The sequence below is a fragment of the Oncorhynchus mykiss genome, chromosome 25, assembly GCF_057628025.1.
Source record: "Oncorhynchus mykiss isolate SJ-2025 chromosome 25, ASM5762802v1, whole genome shotgun sequence".
NCBI lineage: Eukaryota > Metazoa > Chordata > Actinopteri > Salmoniformes > Salmonidae > Oncorhynchus > Oncorhynchus mykiss.
Genome location: NC_143046.1, coordinates 58,676,025 through 58,697,124, shown reverse-complemented (window position 1 = coordinate 58,697,124; position 21,100 = coordinate 58,676,025). Strand labels below are relative to the sequence as shown.

General features: G+C 41.9%; 2 protein-coding genes across 4 annotated transcripts in view; both read right to left on the bottom strand.

The window, feature by feature from the left end:
* Positions 1 to 236: 236 nt before the first annotated feature.
* Positions 237 to 14,163, bottom strand: LOC110505362 (uncharacterized). 2 transcript variants are annotated; one of them, XM_021584539.3, is made up of 5 exons: positions 13,952 to 14,163; positions 3,659 to 3,817; positions 3,315 to 3,561; positions 3,035 to 3,223; positions 237 to 1,321 (listed from the first exon to the last, which is right to left on the bottom strand). In XM_021584539.3, exons 1-5 carry the CDS (start codon positions 13,952 to 13,954, stop codon positions 1,317 to 1,319), a joined length of 603 nt encoding a protein of 200 aa, XP_021440214.1. In that variant the 5' UTR covers positions 13,955 to 14,163; the 3' UTR covers positions 237 to 1,316. The 2 variants fall into 2 exon arrangements, with proteins under 2 accessions (XP_021440214.1, XP_021440213.2); XM_021584538.3 differs by having other exon boundaries at positions 237 to 3,223.
* Positions 14,164 to 17,192: 3,029 nt separating this feature from the next.
* Positions 17,193 to 21,100, bottom strand: part of LOC110504192 (frizzled-3) — a 37,409-nt gene continuing 33,501 nt past the window's right edge. For both annotated transcript variants that reach the window (XM_036962279.2, XM_036962280.2), the window contains 2 exons: positions 20,878 to 21,065; positions 17,193 to 20,562 (listed from right to left, as the gene is read on the bottom strand). In XM_036962279.2, coding sequence (XP_036818174.1) covers positions 20,337 to 20,562; positions 20,878 to 21,065 — 414 coding nt within the window. In that variant the 3' untranslated portion in view covers positions 17,193 to 20,336. The remainder of the gene's footprint in view (positions 20,563 to 20,877; positions 21,066 to 21,100) is intronic.

The window sequence follows — 21,100 nt, the reverse complement described above, 5'->3', positions numbered from 1 at the left end:
ACAAAACGGGACCGCTGAAGTGCCTAGCATGTAAAATCGTCTATCTTTGGTTGCAACACTCACTACTGAGTTCCAAACTGCCTCTGGAGGTAACATCAATCAGCACAATAACTGTTTGTCGGGAGCTTCATGAAATGGGTTTCCATGGCCAAGCAGCTGCACACAATCCCAAGACCACCATGTGCAATGCCAAGTGTCGGCTGGAGTGGTGTAAAGCAGGCACTGTAGTGACTGAGTAAAATACAAATGACTTTTTTTTATTAAAAAGTGAACGTGTTTTATCAATTTGTATACAAATACTTTGATTAGATTGCAATTGGTTAATCTCTTAAATTGTTTTCACTGGGGGTGAGGGGAGCACAGTAAGCAGCAAAATAACTAACATTTTCAGGAGTCAAAAGGGCACATAAAGCAGGATTTGAATATTGTACAGCAGTTTCAGACAAATATATTGGCATCCTTGCAGCCGTTTTTATCTCAATATTACATTTCTAGATAACACTTAAGTACCTTACTGTGATTATTTGTGAGCTTTTTAAATGAAAACAAACAAAAATAGCTTCGTAGCAAAGACCCATTTCTCAAGCAAGAATTTTGCTAGAACGGTCTGGGGAGTGTAAAACTGAAAACAAGCTGTTATTGGCAGAGAGGTTTGGAACTATTTCTTATTGGTATATTAACTCATTTACTGCCTGGTGATGTCACCAGAGGCTAGAACTCCATCCCATTAAAACAGGTTGAAATTTCAGGTTGAAATTTCAGGCGGTCTTTTCAAACAGCTCTTACGCTATTCACATTATCATTTTCACAATTTCAGTATTATTCCAACCTCAGTGTGGAAATATATATAAATATATATAAAACACATGAAAATCCCTTTTCTGACTGCACTCAAATAACTCCCTAACGTTTGGCCACTTACTGGATTACTGGATTTTTAACATTGCAGAACCAATTTAGTTAAATGTACAATTTTAATTGAGAAAATAAAAAACAAATGGCATCGACACCCTGGAGCTACTTGGTTGCACATCCTTTGGCAAAGTTAACTGCAGACAAACACTTATTATAACCATCAATGAGCTTGCTGCGCCTTTCAACTGGATGTTTGGCCCACTTTTTAGTAGCAAAGTGCTCTAATTCTTCAATGTTTGAGGGGTAACCTGCAGCAACCTCTGTTTCAACTCTCACCATAGGTTTTGGTTGTGATTCAGATCAGGAATCTTCGCTGGCCACTCCAGAACAGTCTCTCTTCTTGAACCATTCCTGGGTGCTTTGTGTGTTTTTGTTGGGGTCGTTGTACTGCTGGAACACCCTCAACCTTCAATGGAGACCACAGTTTTGGACACTGGGTTTAACATTGGACTCCAAAAACACCTGATAACCTGCAGATTTCATGATGCCTTGCGCACCCTCAAGGCCCCCAATACCAGAGGCAGCAAAGCAACCCCACAGCATTATCAAACCTTCCCCATCTTTGATTGTAGGGAAGGTGTTCTTTTCATTGAATGCTTAAAACACAGGAAAAAAACATCTTATTCTATGCGCAGATTGAGGAAAATCTTGTTAATAACTGCTTATATGAGGCAGGGCTGTACATAGCAAAGATCAATACATTACCGATTGAAATATGATTTAGCGGGCAACCTGCTGCTACACATGACTGGTCTGTAATCAGTGCACAAATTATTCCTTAGTATCTTCACACACCTCTTGCGCAACGGGAGAATATCTGTTGAAATAGCTTAATCCGGGACTAGTTTCTGGGAAACTGGCCCTGTGTCGTACACTGCCACCTAAATAGCAAAGAATAAATCAACGCATAACGACACCTTTCGAGGGTTTTCTCCAGTGCGTGTTCTCTGGTGTATGAAGGGGATCCTAATGCTGAACATCTCAGTTCACACTACTAACTGTGATACAAAGCCCCTTTCCAGTATCAACTGACTCAACAATGTCTTGCTCGGATTGACAATGAGAAATGTAGCACGTTATTTCATTGTGTTCTTCTTAGTCGTCTTCGTCAGTGGTGAGATTTTCAATTTGTGTTGTTTTTCCCGGTGGTACTTCAAACTTTGCAGGTGTGGGTAGCCCCTACCACATTCACAGCATGAGTAAGGCAACTCGCCTGTGTGCACTCTCTGATGAGCTGTTAGTTGAACTTTTGCACTGAAGCGTTTTTCACAATCAGGGCAAGGGAATGGTTTCTCTCCTGTGTGCATTCTCTGATGAATTTTTAGATCAGTTGATGTATAGCATCGTTTCTCACAAAAGGAGCAGGAGTATGGCTTCTCTCCAGTATGTACTCGCTGGTGTGCTATGAAGTTGCTGCCTCGTGCGAATTCCTTCCCACAGACAGAGCATTTGTACGGTTTCTGTCCAGTGTGTGATCTTTGATGAATTGTTAAGTAACGTTTTAAGGTAAAACTCTTCCCACAGTCAGAGCAGTTAAAAGCCTTCTCTCCGATATGTATTTGCTGGTGTGTTTGTAAACTAAATTTCTCAGGGAAACCTTTTCCACACTGTTGACAGGAGAAAGGTTTTTGTCCGGTATGTGTAAGTTGATGTCTTCGTAATCGAGAAAGTACAGAAAAACTCTTCCCACAGTCAGCACAGTGGTGAGGTTTAACTCCTGAATGTACCCGCTCATGCAATTTCAATTCAGCTGATGTAGTAAAGCACTTCTCGCAGCCAGAGCAGTGGTAGGGTTTTTCTCCAGTGTGAATTCGTTGGTGTATCTTAAAGTAACTCGCCTGAGAGAAATTCTTCCCACAGTCAGAGCAGTAGTAAGGCTTCTTTTCAGTATGAATTTTCATGTGAACTTTTTGGTGTAATTTGAAACTGTCAGGACGTGAAAAACATTGATCACATTCAGAGCATTGGTAAGGCTTTTCTCCAGTGTGCTGTCGCAGGTGCACATTAAAATAACCAGGCTGAGCAAAATCCTTCCCACAATAAGGGCAGTGGTAAGGCTTCTCTCCAGTGTGAATTCTCTGATGTACTTTTAGATCATTTGATGTTTTGAAACTCTTACCACACTGAGAGCAGTGGTGGGGTCTTTTTGTTTTGTTGGCATCCTTTAGTTTAAGATCTGTTGCAGATGAGTTCCTGCCAAGCTCTCCTGGAGCAGAGATCTCTCCATGTTCGGTTGATGCAGATGAATTCTCTCCAAGCTCTACATGTTGGTTGGGCTTTACACCTTTGTGAGGGAGAGGGTCTTGGGCTACACAGAGAAGAGAGTCAGCATCAAGTTCATCAACACAAGTAAAATATAACCAAATGCATAATAAGGGTTTGCAAATTTGATCAAATACCTGGATGAGATGATCCTCTGCTATCAACAACCTCAACTTGTATAGATGCATTTGGCCCAAGCTTCTTTCTGCAGTCCTCCAGCTGTACTCGAACTCTCTTGAGAGGCAGTAGTGTCCACTGAGCTCCACTGTTACAGCCAGGACTCAGTGATTTCCCGCAGTCTTCCAGCAGTACTGTTACCCACTTGAGGGGCATATTGGGCTCAGGTTGGTGGGGAAAAGACAGGCTGGAAATGTCCTCACAATCCTAAAATAAACAACATAAACAGAGTGTAGGTGGTGTCGAATGGACTAATAAACACAGACAAACTACATCACTTGGTAATGTAGGCTTACTACGCTACCTCCTCCAGTTTCATAGACTCTGCATTTGGCCCCAGCAGATTAATGCAGTCTTCCAGCAGCAGTGCAAGAGTTCCACTGTTACAATCAGGAGCCAGTGACTCTGTAGGTTCGGGATCAGGGTGGTGGGGAAGAGACATGCTGGCACTGTCCTCACAATCCTAGAATAATGACAACAGATATTATGTAGGTGGGTCAAGTTCAATATCTGTATACAACACACACTAGATTTATGAAAAGGTGTAGTAGCAAGTGGGACAGTTCAATATAAACAAAAACATGTATGATGTGTAACTGTTAGTAATTTTAAGTGTTTTTCATGGTTGCAAAGGCGAGGAACGTAAATGCCACCGCAAATCAAGAACAACCCAAGTCTTTCACCTTGGGAAATGAGACACACGAAGAGGAGTCTAGCTAGCAACTAGGGATGCACGATATATCGGTGAACATATCGGAATCGGCCGATATTAGCTAAAAATGCAAACATCGGAATCGGCCAATGTCTAGTTTAACATCCCGATGTGCAAAACCGATGTCAAAGCTGACGTGCATACCTATATAACGTGGGTACGTGACGTAATGAGACAACTCAAAGCGAGACAAACCAAAGGCGAAATTCATTAAAGCCAAGATAATGGGATTCATTGCCCTTGACAATCAACCATTCTCTGCTGTTGGTGATGTTGGCTTTCGCCGACTGGTCGAGCAACGGTACACACTATCAAGTGCGCTATTTTTCAGATGTTGCCCTACTGGAGTTACACAGTAATAGCGTCACTGCTATTAGCTCCACAACATACATACTATGGAATGCCGTTTATGTCTTTGCGTGTGAAAAAAAGATACAGTAGCACAGTCAAACCTGTACAAAAAATCTGCAAACAAGCAAACACTGGCCACGAACGATGTGTTTACAATACCGCGTTGGCAACTTCTGGGGTAACTAGCTTTAGCTTGGTACCTAGCTAGCACCAATACAACCAGCCTGAAACAATGACCAGTAGAACCTGCAGTCATTTTCATTATTCTCAGCAATGATTAGGAATCCTTGTGAGTAAGTATTAGCTAGGTTGCCACTTGTTGTTCGCCTATTGAAATTGAACTTCGGTTCATGAGAATAAATAGCTAGCCAGCTACTTAACCCTGTTGCCCAACGCTAACGTTATAAGCAGCCAGCTGGCTTCATCTGGCTAGTGAGGCTGACCGCACTGAGGTTGTGAAGCAAGCCACAATAAGGATTAGGCACAATAGTGGAATTTGCGGTTTGCCTTCAAAATAAAAGTATGTAATTGACAGTAATGCAAATGAATACAAATTGAATTATGCCATACTTTTATTTTGAAGGCTAACCGCAAAGTCCATTATTGTGGCTAATCCTTATTGTGGTTAGCTTCACAGATGGGTCCGACCACCATTAATTAAATAAGAACTGTCTTATAAATGATGGTTATTTTAGATGACACCCAGCTATATAGTGAGCTAACTAAAAACAGATGTCACATTATTTGACATGTCAAATAGTGTTATTTGAATTGTATCGTTTTTTTATGACACGCAAAGACAAACGGCATTCCATAGAAATCCTGGTTGAGAATGAAATAACTGAACAAATGAAAAACAAAAGAAATAGGTTTTGATTATGTTTTACTGGTAATGGGGACATACGTAAATGCCAACAAAATAACTTTTTGGTCAGTGTGGTGTGTGTGTGTGTGTGTAACCTTTATTTAACTAAGCAAGTCAGTTAATTAAGAACAAATTCTTATTTACAAAGACGGCCCCGGACAATGCTGGGTCAATTGTGCGCCGCACTATGGGACTACCAATCACGGCCGGATGTGTTACAGCCTGGATTTGAACCAGGGACTGTAGTGACGCCTCTTGCGCTGAGAAGCAGTGCCTTAGATCATTGCATCCATGTGCGTTAACTATACTAGAATGCTTAAAAGGCCGCTAAAATTGTAAATATCGGTATAGTTTTTTTTGGCAAGGAAAATATTGGATATTGGTGCTTCACTACTAGCAACCTAACGTTAGCTAGCTAATAAATCATATGAAGTAGTCCAACATAAGCTGTTACAGCTTATGGATAGCTGTTGACATGCTGCTAGTGTTAAGGGTAAACAGCAAATTCTATACCAATTTTTACTTGGTATTACTTTCTTCGTTATCAATTCGGAAACGCCCGTTTCTAGTTGCAGGTGGAACTCCAATAAAAAGTTCCTATTCGTGAGGAGTTCCCTCACCATTTTAGCTGGAGGGCATCTCGCACTTTCCAACATATTTGCAGGAACTGTCAGTTCTAAGCAATGCAGCCATGTGACCCAAACACATGCAAGAGGCATTTCTCACTGTACAAAACGTGGATTTAATATTTTAATTAATTTTCAGTACCTAATTGAAACTGTTAACAGACATTTATAAAGAGACAAGCTACTTCTGAATCGGGAACAAAGAAAGTATTGTCAAGTAAAGGTTAGTTGAAAAATGTATCCCAGTGCTTTGTATTAGCTACGGTACACAGTCGTGGCCAAAAGTTGAGAATGACAGAAATATAAATTTTCACAAAGTCTGCTGCCTCAGTTTGCATGATGGCAATTTGCACTCCAGAAAGTTATGAAGAGTGATCAGATGACTTACAATTCATTGCAAAGTCCCTCTTTGCCATGCAAATGAACTGAATCCCCCAAAACCATTTCCACTGGATTTCAGCCCTGCCACAAAAGGACCAGCTGACACCATGTCAGTGATTCTCTCGTTAACATAGGTGTGAGTGTTGACGAAGACAAGGCTGGAGATAACACTGTCATGCTGATTGAGTTCGAATAACAGACTGGAAGCTTCAAAAGGAGAGTGGTGCTTGAAATTATTGTTCTTCCTCTGTCCACCATGGTTACCTGCAAGGAAACATGTGCCGTCATTATTGTTTTGCACAAAATGGGCTTCACAGGCAAGGATATTACTGCCAGTAAGATTGCACCTAAATCAACCATTTATCAGATCATCAAAAACTTAAAGGAGAGCGGTTCAATTGTTGTGAAGAAGGCTTCAGGTCACCCAAGAAAGTCCAGCAAGCTCCAGGATTGTCTCCTAAAGTTGAATCAGCTGTGGGATCGGGGCACCACCAATACAGAGCTTGCTCAGGAATGGCAGCAGGCAGGTGTGAGTGCATCTGCACGCACAGTGAGGCGAAGGCTTTTGGAGGATGGCCTGGTGTCAAGAAGGGCAGCAAAGAAGCCACTTTGGTACAGGGATTGGACTGCTGAGGACTGGGGTAAAGTAATTTTCTCTGATGAATCCCCTTTACGATTGTTTGGGGCATCCGGAAAAAAGCTTGATCGGAGAAGACAAGGTGTGCGCTACCATCAGTCCTGTGTCATGCCAACAGTAAAGCATCCTGAGACCATGCACGCGTGGGGTTGCTTCTCAGCCAAGGGAGTGGGCTCACTCACAAGTTTGCCTAAGAACACAGCCATGAATAAAGAACTGTACCAACACATCCTCTGAGAGAAACTTCTCCCAACCATCCAGGAACAGTTTGGTGATGAACAATGCCTTTTCCAAGATGATAGAGCACCTTGCCATAAGGCAAAAGTCAAGACAAACCTGCCTCAGTTACACCAGCTCTGTCAGGAGAACTTATTGTGGGAAGCTTATGGAAGGCTACCTGAAACTTTGACCCAAGTTAAACAATTTAAAGGCAATGCTACCAAATACTAATTGACTGACTATGTAAACTTCTGACACACTGGGAATGTGATGAAAGAAATAAAAGCTGAAATAAATCATTATCTCTGCTATTATACTGACATTTCACATTCTTCAAATAAAGTAGTGATCCTAACTGACCTAAGACAGGGAATATTTACTAGGATTAAATGTCAGGAATTGTGAAAACTGAGTTTAAATGTATTTGTGTATGCAAACTTCCGACTTCAACTGTATGTAAATAAGGTATGTTTTTCATTTTTTATACATTTGCAAACATTTCTAAAAACCTGTTTTTGCTTTATAATTATGGGGTAGTATGTGTAGAATGAGGAAGATTATTATTTACAGTGGGGCAAAAAAGTATTTAGTCAGCCACCAATTGTGCAAGTTCTCCCACTTAAAAAGATGAGAGAGGCCTGTAATTTTCATCATAGGTACACTTCAACTATGACAGACAAAATGAGGGGAAAAAATCCAGAAAATCACATTGTAGGATTTTTTATGAATTTATTTGCAAATTATGGTGGAAAATAAGTATTTGGTCAATAACAAAAGTTTATCTCAATACTTTGTTATATACCCTTTGTTGGCAATGCCTGTGGTCAAACATTTTCTGTAAGTCTTCACAAGGTTTTCACACACTGTTGCTGGTATTTTGGCCCATTCCCCCATGCAGACCTCCTCTAGAGCAGTGATGTTTTGGGGCTGTTGCTGGGCAACACGGATTTTCAACTCCCTCCAAAGATTTTCTATTGGGTTGAGATCTGGAGACTGGCTAGGCCACTCCAGGACCTTGAAATGCTTCTTACGAAGCCACTCCTTCGTTGCCCTGGCGGTGTGTTTGGGATCATTGTCATGCTGAAAGACCCAGCCATGTTTCATCTTCAATGCCCTTGCTGATGGAAGGAGGTTTTCACTCAAAATCTCACGATACATGGCCCCATTCATTCTTTCCTTTACACGGATCAGTCGTCCTGGTCCCTTTGCAGAAAAACAGCCCCAAAGCATGATGTTTCCACCCCCATGCTTTACAGTAGGTATGGTGTTCTTTGGATGCAACTCAGCATTCTTTGTCCTCCAAACACGACGAGTTTAGTTTTTACCAAAAAGTTATATTTTGGTTTCATCTTCTGGATCATCCAAATGCTCTCTAGCAAACTTCAGACGGGCCTGGACATGTACTGGCTTAAGCAGGGGGACACGTATGGCACTGCAGGATTTAAGTCCCTGGCGGCGTAGTGTGTTACTGATGGTAGGCTATGTTACTTTGGTCCCAGCTCTCTGCAGGTCATTCACTAGGTCCCCCCGTGTGGTTCTGGGATTTTTGTTCACCGTTCTTGTGATCATTTTGAACCCCACGGGGTGAGATCTTGCGTGGAGCCCCAGATCGAGGGAGATTATTAGTGGTCTTGTATGTCTTCCATTTCCTAATAATTGCTCCCACAGTTGATTTCTTCAAACCAAGCTGCTTACCTATTGCAGATTCAGTCTTCCCAGTCTGGTGCAGGTCTACAATTTTGTTTCTGGTGTCCTTTGACAGCTCTTTGGTCTTGACCATAGTGGAGTTTGGAGTGTGACTGTTTGAGGTTGTGGACAGGTGTCTTTTATATTGATAACAAGTTCAAACAGGTGCCATTAATACAGGTAACGAGTGGAGGACAGAGGAGCCTCTTAAAGAAGAAGTTACAGGTCTGTGAGAGCCAGAAATCTTGCTTGTTTGTAGGTGACCAAATACTTATTTTCCACCATAATTTGCAAATAAATTCATAAAAAAATCCTACAATGTGATTTTCTGGATGTTTTTCTCTCATTTTGTCTGTCATAGTTGAAGTGTACCTAGGATGAAAATTACAGGCCTCTCATATTTTTAAGTGGGAGAACTTGCACAATTGGTGGCTGACTAAATACTTTTTTGCCCCACTGTATTTAATCAATTTTAGAATAAGGCTGTAACGTAACAAAATGTGGAAAAAGTCAAGGGGTCTGAATATGCACTGTATACAGTGCCTTGCGAAAGTATTCGGCCCCCTTGAACTTTGCGACCTTTTGCCACATTTCAGGCTTCAAACATAAAGATATAAAACTGTATTTTTTTGTGAGGAATCAACAACAAGTGGGACACAATCATGAAGTGGAACGACATTTATTGGATATTTCAAACTTTTTTAACAAATCAAAAACTGAAAAATTGGGCGTGCAAAATTTTTCAGCCCCTTTACTTTCAGTGCAGCAAACTCTCTCCAGAAGTTCAGTGAGGATCTCTGAATGATCCAATGTTGACCTAAATAACTAATGATGATAAATACAATCCACCTGTGTGTAATCAAGTCTCCGTATAAATGCACCTGCACTGTGATAGTCTCAGAGGTCCGTTAAAAGCGCAGAGAGCGTCATGAAGAACAAGGAACACACCAGGCAGGTCCGAGATACTGTTGTGAAGAAGTTTAAAGCCGGATTTGGATACAAAAAGACTTCCCAAGCTTTAAACATCCCAAGGAGCACTGTGCAAGCGATAATATTGAAATGGAAGGAGTATCAGACCACTGCAAATCTACCAAGACCTGGCCGTCCCTCTAAACTTTCAGCTCATACAAGGAGAAGACTGATCAGAGATGCAGAGTCTGACCATGCAGAGTGAACGGCAAGAAAGTGCTTGTGACTCTGTGGTCGAGTAACTGCTCCTTCCTTGAGTGACAGGGCAGGGCCTGGGTTGGGAAGCGGAAAGACGACTCAAGTAGCGAACGGAGTAAACTATAAAAACGGACATTACATCCGCCATCCGAGTTCAATGTCACATTTAACAAACCAAACATTGAAATACCGTTACAGAAGGTAAAGTAAAAACCCAAACCGGTCCATGCATCAATACAGGGTATCTTGTCAGTGGCAACGCGTCATTCGGGGCAGGTGGGGCTGGCCTATTTTGCATGTTATTTTGGTAATGATACGTGTCACATATCAGTATGTAAACAATGTAAAAAAAAAGTGTGTATATATATATATATATATATATATATATATATATATAATATATATATATATATATATACACACACTGAATAGCAGGCTAGTGATTGCTTTGCAATGCTTGCAGTTAACATTAGCCACTCACGGATTCCTTCCAAACTACTCATTGTTGAATTTGCGATTTCCAACTTGTTGTGTAATGTTTATGTCCAATGGCCGATGAGCACCGATACGTTTAGTCTATAATTTCTCGCCATTATCTCACCATATGACAAGGATTAAAAAGTATTTTCTAGTAGATTGTTGACTTGATTCATGATAATGACTGCTAGTGTAGTGGCAAATCGGTTCAAATATGACACAACCAAGAACTTTGTGAAAATCAATATAGACTTTTAATACAACAGTATCATAAGCCGGAGCGGTCCGCGGAACACACACCCTTTTTCAGAGCCCTCGCTCTGAGTTATACACCTACCATATAAGTCCCTCCCATATGCAAATTAAGTTACATCCCAATCCGTGCTTCCTGCTTGTTCAGCCCAATAACGCCCCCATCGGCTTTCCATTAGATCCTAATGGTGACAAGACCCTTGCTTTGACCCTTCACTCAGCTTAATGCGTTCTCCTGTTTGTGTGTTATCTAGGGTCAGCAGACTATGTGTCTCTTCTGTTTTTAGCATGCTCAGCTATACTAAAAATACTATACATTCCCCTTTCCTGTGGCCTGTGTTCATACCCTGTAATTAACTCCATGTGTCCCTTTTGGTGTCTTTCATCTCCTTTAGCTTTAGGGTGCCTAGCTGTTCTGGTCGCCTTCTCTTCATATGGTTGTCCAAGATCAAACAGACTTGTCTCCTGTGATGTGATTGATGTCTGTAATCCATCAATTGGTCCTTTGGCTGACCCCCTCCTTAGACAACCTCTGACCTTTGTATGTCCAGCTGCCCTAGGTGTTGCTTTCTTGAGTGTGACTTTATTGAGTTAATAACCTTGTTTTTTTCTGAGTTCCCAGTTATTTTGAAAGCACCATAAATCCAGAGAATGCCAGACTTTGATGGCAAAATTTGCCCACGAAGGACCGCCGCGCCACCTTCCTGTTCAAGTGAGCACAGCACAACAAGGTGGGTCCAAAAATGTTGTGTATGCTGCTGCATAAATGATGTAATATGCCAGGGAGATATGTGTACTGTAGCTAAGAAAGTAATACTAAGTGTATGTTGTGTAGTAAGATGTTAGTAGCCCATGTGCCTCACCCTAATAATTTGGTCTATTTACCCCTCTTAATTTCACCTACTGTTCTGACTTGCTGGTGCACATGTAGCCTATAACCTGTTTCAGAGAAATGTAATCATCAAATATTGTTAGAGCTTTCATTGTCTGCTTATATGCCTCCTTTATTTATCCTAGGGTTCTGACTTGGTGTACAGTGAGAACACTAAGAACGGCCCATGTTCTGAATTCTGTCGCTGTACATTTCAAAAGTGCTAAACAAATAGTTATATTGACTGCGTCCATCCTAGCTCACTCATTAATGTCTTACTTGTCATCCCCTTATGCCATAGTTTGTACATCTCAAATTTCATTAGAAACCACATTTGTTTAAGCATGTCATCCATATCAGCTATGTTAAAAAAAGGCAGTAAAGGAGGCTCCGCTGATAGCTAGGTGTAGCCATGGTAAGATGTTGGGACTGCTGTTGGGACAGCAGTAGGCTGTTTGTGGGCACCGTTTGTCACCGTTATAGTACAATTAATGTATTGTTTAGTGTTGTGGCTTTGCTGGCATGCATCCCACTTTTTTCCCCCTCCCACCAAGATTTACATGCCAAAATCAGCACGGTATATAGTAAAATACAGTATACTGCCGCCCAGCCCTATAATAATATCATGTAGGTAGCCTACCCACACTGCATCTGCGAGCTGTTGGCTACAGCACACGTGCCAAGACCAGAGTGTGCACATTTGCTATATTAGTAGAGTTGAACATGTAATGAAACCCCATTAACATGTATTTTCTATTGTAACCACAAAAGTTATTTTTATGTACACTACGTCATCATGAACACCTCCAAAACAAATGTTTTTTTGTGGTTTGGTAAGAAGAATGCCCCTCTTCCCACAGGTGTGATTACTACCTCTGCCAGTTACATTCTGTTAAAAGGTCCCCAAAGCACACACATGCCTGGGTTGCTCCTCTTTTAAGTTCGCTGCAGATAGCTACTGGAACGAGCTGCAACAAACACTCAATCAGGACAGTTGTATTTCAATCTCTTCATTCAAAGACTCAATCATGGACACTCTTACTGAAAGTTGTGGCCGCTTTGCTTGATGTATTGTTGTCTCTACCTTCTCGCCCTTTGTGCTGTTGTCTGTGCCCAACAATGTTTGTACCCTGTTTTGTGCTGCTGCCATGTTGTCATGTTGTGTTGCTACCATGCTGTGTTGTCATGTGTTGCTGCCATGCTGTCATCTTAGGTCTCTTTATGTAGGGTTGTCTCTCGTCGCGATGTGTGTTTTGTCCTATTTAAAAAAAAAATGTTTTACATATTTTTATTCCCAGACCCCATCCCCGCAGGAGGTCCTTCGCCTTTTGGTAGGCGTCATTAACAATAAGAATTTGTTCTTAACTGACTTGCCTAGTTAAATAAATGTTACATTTAAAAAAATCACGGACAGCCCTTTATGCGCAAAAAGCACATTTTATGGAAACATCTCTGGTAGGTAAACGCGCATATTGTTTTTATGCGGGTTTAAGAATATTCGCAGTGAAATCTGGCGCCAATTATATGGAAATTTAACTGTCCTGCAAAATCATCATTTTGTCTTGCATTCTCTATTTTAAAATGTGGTCAACCTATGGATGCTGAATGTAACTCTGAGTCGAATTTTATGCAAGATATTGTAACTCATGCTGCGTTCAAAACAACTGCGATCTCAGAAAACTCCCGACACCCGAGCGTTCAGAACTGGTAACTTGGGGGTAAAAAAAAAACTAGCCCCGAATAGGAAAAATCGATTTGAACGGTCATCCAACCTGGGCCTCTTTCTAGAACTCCTACTTTCCGACCTGAAGATCAGAGGTTATGATTTGACCTCGTATTTTTTCCGAGTTCCCAGTTGTCTTGAACATGGCATCTGAGCCAGAAACTATGCAACATTTAACTCTGAGCTGAATGCTATACCGTTACTGGATGTAGCATCTAGCTCAGTGTTACAGCCTCTATTGGCCAACCCAAAGACAACTGTTGCATACCCTTCATTCCGTGACATACCATTGCTTCCTATCATCTCGCAAATCTCCGTTTTGAACGACTGACTTTATTACCAACATTATACTACTTACACTTAGTCAATTTTGACACTAGAATGAATGTTTGACTCATATCGATGCCTCATAGGCCACTTTCAAAACAAAAAGTAGCTTTTAGGTGCAGTCGCTCTTTAAAGCGGAGGAAGACGCAAAGCATTACTGTGGCTACATGAAATAACGTTAACTGTACGTAGCCATAATCTCTTGCTGAAGCTAGCTAACGCAAGCGAACCATAATCTTGCAAAGACTAACGGAAACTGTTGCTGTGTTGGCACAAAACGGGCTAAATATGCTGTTTGCTTACCATGTTATTGAATTAGCTGTATCCTTTTTTCCCCCCTTTTTTTGAAGGGTCGTTTCACGTTTGTAGCTAGTTATGTTATGAGGTGCGTAATACTATCCAAATTAAAGTTTGAAACCTCTCTGGCTCACTGAGGTATACTATCTCTATGAACGCTCTGGCTAGGCCACGAAATGAAAAGCATTCTGCGCATGCTCCGAACCTTTTTTTCTTCTGGGGAGAATCGTATCGGTTGGCATGGCTTGTGATGCATTACCGCCACCTACTGGACTGAAGTGTGGATGGTTTTGAGAAAAACTGACGTTCTATAGCCTTCTTTTGTATAGTGTTTATGACACATTATTTTAACAACATTAAAATACATTTCACAACAGATTTCACAACACATTAGGTGCGTGCTCTCTACCATCTTGCATTTATGAGCTTAGATGGTTCTCAAATTAATTAGGTCTCTGCATATAAACTACTAGCACGCAACTCGGACACCCATGCATACCCCGCAAGACATGCCATCAGAAGTCTCTTCACAGTCCCAAATTCCAGAACAGACTATTGGTGGTGCACAGTACTACATAGAGCCATGACTACATGGAACTCCATTCCTCATCAAGTATCTCATGCCAGCAGTAAAATTAGATCAAAATAAATGAATAATAATAAATGCACCTCATGGAACAGAAGGGGACTGTGAAGAGACACACACGATTACATACGAACTATGTACACATGGATTTTGTGTTGTAGATATGTGATAGTATTATTATACCTTTATTTCAACAAGGAACACAGACTGAGACCAAGGTCTCTTTTACAGCTGGGCCCTGCGTATACATGTTTACACATACAGTTTAGGTACAATGATTAAGAAACTACAAACAAAACGATCACTGATAACACAAACAAAATACACCAACAGATTACAGACAAACAGGCAGGGTAGCCTAGTGGTTAGAGCGTTGGACTAGCAAATTCAAATCCCCGTGCTGACAAGGTCTGTCATTCTGCCACTGAACACCCACTGTTCCTCGGCCATCATTGAAAATAAGAATTTGTTCTTAACTGACTTACCTAGTTAAATGACGGTAAAATATATATAGGTTATTCCCATAACTTGCATTACCCGAAACAGTTACAAGCAATACAAAAATCCTCCAATAAATATTTAAAATGGGCAACAGTCTGCAGGCTATTCCATAGGCAAGGAGTCATACCCAACTCTGTGGAAATCGCATGGGCCTCAAGTGTAATCCATGCTTGAGACCTGGTTTTAGGAATTATAATTATAATATTGATGATAAATAAGAAGGTAGCTTATTCGGAAGTGCTTTATAGACAAACAGACAGCGAAGTCCAATCCACATTTTGATATAAAACACAGTGGTGAGTTCTGTAGCTAGCACCTGTAATAAACCTAAGTGCGCAATGATACGTAGCATCCAGCGATGTTGGAGGGGCTTCCATTAAAAGAACACTGTGTTCTGTTAGACAGGGAACTCTCAATCCACAATATAGCAGGGGATGTAAAGCCATAACACATACATTTTTTCCAGCAGCAGATTATGATCGACATTGTCAAAAGCTGCACTAAAGTCTAACAAAACAGCTCCCACAATCTTTTTATCAATTTCTCGAAGCCAATCAGACATTTGTGTAAGTCCCGTCCATACATGTTGAACGTCCTTCCTTATAAGCGTGCTGAAAATCTGTTAATTTGTTTACTGTGAAATAGCATTGTATCCAGTAAAAATAAAAATCCTAAAATTTCATTTCAAGAGCTCCAATGCTCTATACTAGCATTCTTTATATAATTTCTTGGTTTTACAGTACAGTTTCTTCTTTTTGTTCAGTTTAGTCACGTTTGCCAAATAGCTGTGCAGCCAGACTTATTTAACATTCCTTTTGCCTCAACCATACAATTGTTCAATTCCTCATCAATCCACAGGGATTTAACCGTTTTTACATTCATTTTCTTAAATGGGTGCATGATTATTAGTAACCTGAAATAGCAATTTCATAAATCTGTCAAGTGCAGCGTCTGGTTGCTCCTCACACCAGACCAGAAAATATTCTTTACATTTTCAACATTGGAATCACTACAAAACTTATTTCAAATGACCTCATAGACCCAGCCTTTGGAACATTGGTTTTCCTAGATATGGCTACTATATCGTAGATCACTACATCCCATGGATGTTTATACTGCTATAGAGTAGCAGCATTAGTAAAGATGTGATCAATACATGTGGATGATTTCATTTCTGTGCTGTTTGTAAATACCCTGGTAGGTTGACTGATAACCAGTGCCTGCAACCTGGTTCAGGCGACAGTTTGAAGCTTTTTCTTGAGTGGGCAGCTTGATGAAAGCCTGTAAATATTTAGGTCACCAAGAAAATATACAGTACCTCTTGATATCACATACATCAATCATGCATTTCACACATAATATCCAGATACTGACTGTTAGCACTTGGTCTATAGCAGCTTCCCACAAGAATGGGCTTTAGGTGAGGCAGGTGAACCTGAAGCCATATTACTTCAACAGCATTTGACACACAATCCTCTCTAAGATTTACAGAAATATGACTGAACACACACGGCAATACATCCACCATTGGCATTCCTGTCTCTTCTGAAGATGTTGACACCATGTATTGATACCGCTGTATTGTCAAAGGTATTATCTAAGTGAGTTTCAGAAATAGTCAGTTATTGAATGTTATGTTACTAGCAAGTTATTGATTTCATGAACCTTGTTTCTTAGGCTACATATGCTAATGTGGCTTTTTTCCCACTTTTATATGATTCCTGATTGATAAGCATCCCAGTAAAGCAATAAAAACAGAGGTAGACATGACAGTGATATTTATGTTTGAGCTGATCGTGCAGTGTGAGCTGCAGTGTGTGATGCACGTGACATCCTGGTAACTGAGAAAAAAAAACAATTGGAGTTAAGTCAAGACGGTCTTTGCATATTCATGAAGCTAGCATGGCATCTCACTCCCCATTGAATACAGGCGGTTGACATCAACACCCCTCATCGAATATACATTTTTTTTTTTTAAGTATTCAAAATTACGAGATGTATTCACCAAATCCAAAGAGATGAATAGACGGGAGCTTGACAGACCCCCGTTCCGCTCTGTGGACCACGAAATATCCCATTGTTAGGGCAGAGACAAGCATCTCATCATTACATCCACAGTATCTCTGCCCAGACACACCCCAACCAATGATCCCAAACACATTTCATACAAAAAGCTTTATTTCAATTCTTGCATAACTCTATAACTGTACTTGACATCTATACACATTCAGACAGAGCTAACCACAGTTAAAGTGCTCTCTCTTTTATTTTCTTCCTATAGGAAAGCTGTGATATGTACAGAGAGAGCAGAGAGAGAGCAAGCGGAACTAGGTACAACATGTCCCTCATCCCGAATACAGAGTAAGCTATCGTTCCAATCCCCTAGTGTGGAGGTAGAAAACCCGGGTCTTGGAATGCTGCAGGTTTTTGAGTTGACATTTTTTTGCTTCAGACCTAGGAGACTTGAAGGTGAAATATAGTCAATCAGATATTGATCAATTAACTCAATTGGAGAGGTGATATGAGATATGGTGCCTGGTTGGAACTAAACCCTGCAACACCTGGTCACTCCAGGACCAGGGTTAAGGCCAAGAGCTTAGGCGACTGAAGGTGAGTGAGAGTGAGGAGGCAACTGGAGCACAGTCAGTCAAACAAGCAGGCACAGAAGGGAATTTAAGTGTCTGAATCCACACGCAGAGCACCTCAGTCCACCTTTACACACACAAGCACCGTCAATTTATTTTACTGTAAGCCTGCCTACATTTTTACATGGTACTGGAAATATGGGAACTGCATAATGTAATTGTTTACAATGCAATTGACAAAACCAATCCCTGATAGACATGCCATAATATGTTACTTTGCTCAACAACACACAGAAAGACAGACAGGCAGAAGCACATGTATCTTGAGGCGCACAGTGGACACGTCCTTGACGAGCAATTCCGTGTGGTGAAGCACCATGGGTAAAGTATTAGGCATCCGGTGGAAAAACACCAAAGTAGAAGTCAGGAGACAGTTTCCGGACACACGCACGCACATAGGCAGACACACACACACGCAGGCACACACACACACACACACACGAGCAGCAGTGAAATATTAAGACACAATAGCAGAAGCAGCAATCAGGTGACTGGGGAGAGGCAGGCATGGTTGAAGGTACCTCTGGACTGATGAGGTAGGCTGGGTTAGAGGCAAGGGTGGGTTTATTGTACATTGTGGTGGGTGTGTGTGGTGTTCACAGGTAAGGCTGGGGGTAGAGGTGAGGTAGGCTGAGAGATTTTAAGGGGTTGTGAGAAAAGTCCCTCGTGGTGATGAGAACACTAAGGCCATGATGGGGAGCACTACATACAGTTGTATGTGCATTAGTGAGAGACGGATATGAAAAAAAAGAGAGAACGCAAGAAAGAGAAACAGGATTAAAGCTCCATCTTTCCCTTATAATACATTTTCCTTTCTCCCCCTCTCCTTTCCTCCTCCCCGGTGTATTCCTCTAGTAGTCCTTTATTCCAGTGTTGGGGGAACAGGCCCTCTGTCGTTTCACAGAGCCCTCGTCAGTAGTAAAGACTTTATGTACATCCCCCCCTCCACACAAATCCCACCCCCCTTAATAAATCCCCCCACATTCCTCTGTAAAGCTCTGGAGCAGCAGCAAACTGAGCTTTCTGAATGCCAAATTGAAACTATTCCCAATGAACACCAGCAGCAATATGGTATGAATTCCACCGAGTCCATCGGAAGGCAAGGTGAAGGAATGACCATATGAAATCAACAGGAGTGCCTAAGGGTTGCTTCAAAGCTACACTTTCTCCCCTAGCTTCCTTCGCTTCCTCTTATACGCTCCTCTCCTTTTTCTCCACCTGGTGGGAGTATAACGCGGTTTAATGTACCGCACTGCATGTACACACGCAAGCACACAAATACTCGTCGCTCATCTTTTCAGCAGTATTCACAGCCAATCTTCACAGTATAACAAAAAATAATAGTAGTTTCACAGCCACAGCACAAGAGCACCGTAACACAGACATTGACAGCTCATCTCCTAATCGCTTTGTGTGTATCAGAGTACACACACAACCAGGGGTTGGAACCAGTTCAGGGAACAGAACCGAAAACCATAAAAGAACAAAACATTTCGAGGGACAGAACCGAGAATGAAAGTGATCTATACTGTTCTGGATCAGAACCGTTATTTTAAAAGAATGGGAACTGGTTAATAATGTTCTTTTACTTTACAGGTATTTTTTTCCCTGTCCCACAAAAAGATGCAACCAAGCACCTATACAAAGCCCTCGCTTTGTCACTCCGAAACGTATTCCAGTGTCTGCCTGCCTGCCAGCTGAAAATGATTCAGATATTTTTATTAGAGACCAATGGATTAACTTGTTCAATGGTGGTTAAGGATAGTTATCAGGTTTCACATTGGATTTATTAACTACAAAATGCAGTTTTTTTAAAACATTTTATCTCTGGTGCCGCTCTGCCCACACAAGCGTGTTCGCTAGCTAGCTAGCGCTGGTCTAGGCGGAATTATGTGTAATGTCATGGAAACGAGTCATGGTCAAGGGCTAGCTCTGGTTCAACGTTAGTCAACCCAACTCTCTGAAGTTCAAAGACATTCAAAGTTCCTTCATAGAAGCTCCTCCTCCGTAGGTATAATTCTGTGGGCCTAATTCAGATAATGTCATAACAACAAGATGCCCAGCTCTTCATGCCCAGCACTCTTCTCACCAGCAAAATTTCAGTCTCATCTCTTACACTACACTTGTCTGTCCAATGCATGTACATAGCATGCCCACTCCATAGCAAGCTGCTCCATTCATTGGTGAAGTCATTTAATGTCGAGCTAAATGTTTTTAAAAAATAAAAAATTCGGAGATTTAAAAAAGGAACAGAAAGGACCTATATAAAACATACTTTTTGGGGGATTCGAACCGGTTCATAACTTTATTTTGCTGATTGGAACAGTTAAATGGAATGAAAATAATTTTGGTTGCAACCCACGTACACAACCCACGTCATCCATAGTGGGCTGGCTCTCGGTCTCTGTATCCAGTCTCTCCGTAGGGAGCCCAGTCCAATGTCAACTGCTTGACTGAGGGTTAGCAATTAGCATCTCGCTAATTAGCAACCTCAGTGAAAGGCTGTCCAGGAGTGATCCATCTGTCAGTCAAACTGAAGGCCACACCCCCTCACACCCCTCCTCCTGAATGGGAGGAACCTATGTGTCTGTCAAAGGTGGGGAGCGGGTCAACAACTCACAACTTCCTGTTCCGCGGTGATGACATTTCCTGATTCCGGTCAGGCGCTGGCTCCATCGTCATCATTAGCGACGCGGCCACCGCTCGTCCCGTGGGTGATACGGGTGGGTGAGGCAACGACGAGATCACGCTGGCTACTGTGCCGTGATTGGGATTCCAGTCGGTGGAGGCTGCTGTGAGTGGACAGCGGATGGTCGAGGTGAGGCATGCTGCTGTGGGGGGGTATTGTTTGCTCCTCGCCGCCTCTGTAACTACAGGGGGTGTAGCTGGGGGTTGAGGAAAGAGAGGGGAAGGAGAGGTTAGTTCAGTAGCTCAGCACTTTGTGTACAGCACCCACACCAGCAAGTATGTCAGCTATGCTCTCTAAACTCATGAAGTCTTCTATAGCCAGGAACTTTTATCTCAGTTATATAACAGATGGATAAGAAGCTGTATACAGACAGAGGATCTCTTGAGGTGCCATATCTAAAACAGGGAAGCCTGATTCCAGTTTTATCACGTAATCATTTTTGACTGTAAAAACTGCTCATATATACGGTGGCATCTGTAGCCAACCCTCCCTCCTTTTCTCCCTCTCCTACCGTCCATCTCGGGAGCGATGCAGGCTGCCATGGTAACTGGTCTTGCTGTGCACGCTGCCAGCCTTGCTGCGGGTGGAGGAGGCGTGGCCCAGAGAGTGGATTGGTCCACGGTCGTCGGGGGCGTGTCTAGGGTCATCAGGCTCTTCCAGAATGGCCAGGTGAGTGGAAGAGGCGTGGGTGGAGGTGCCCTGGAGGGCGGGGAGGTGGGATTAGGAATTAAAAA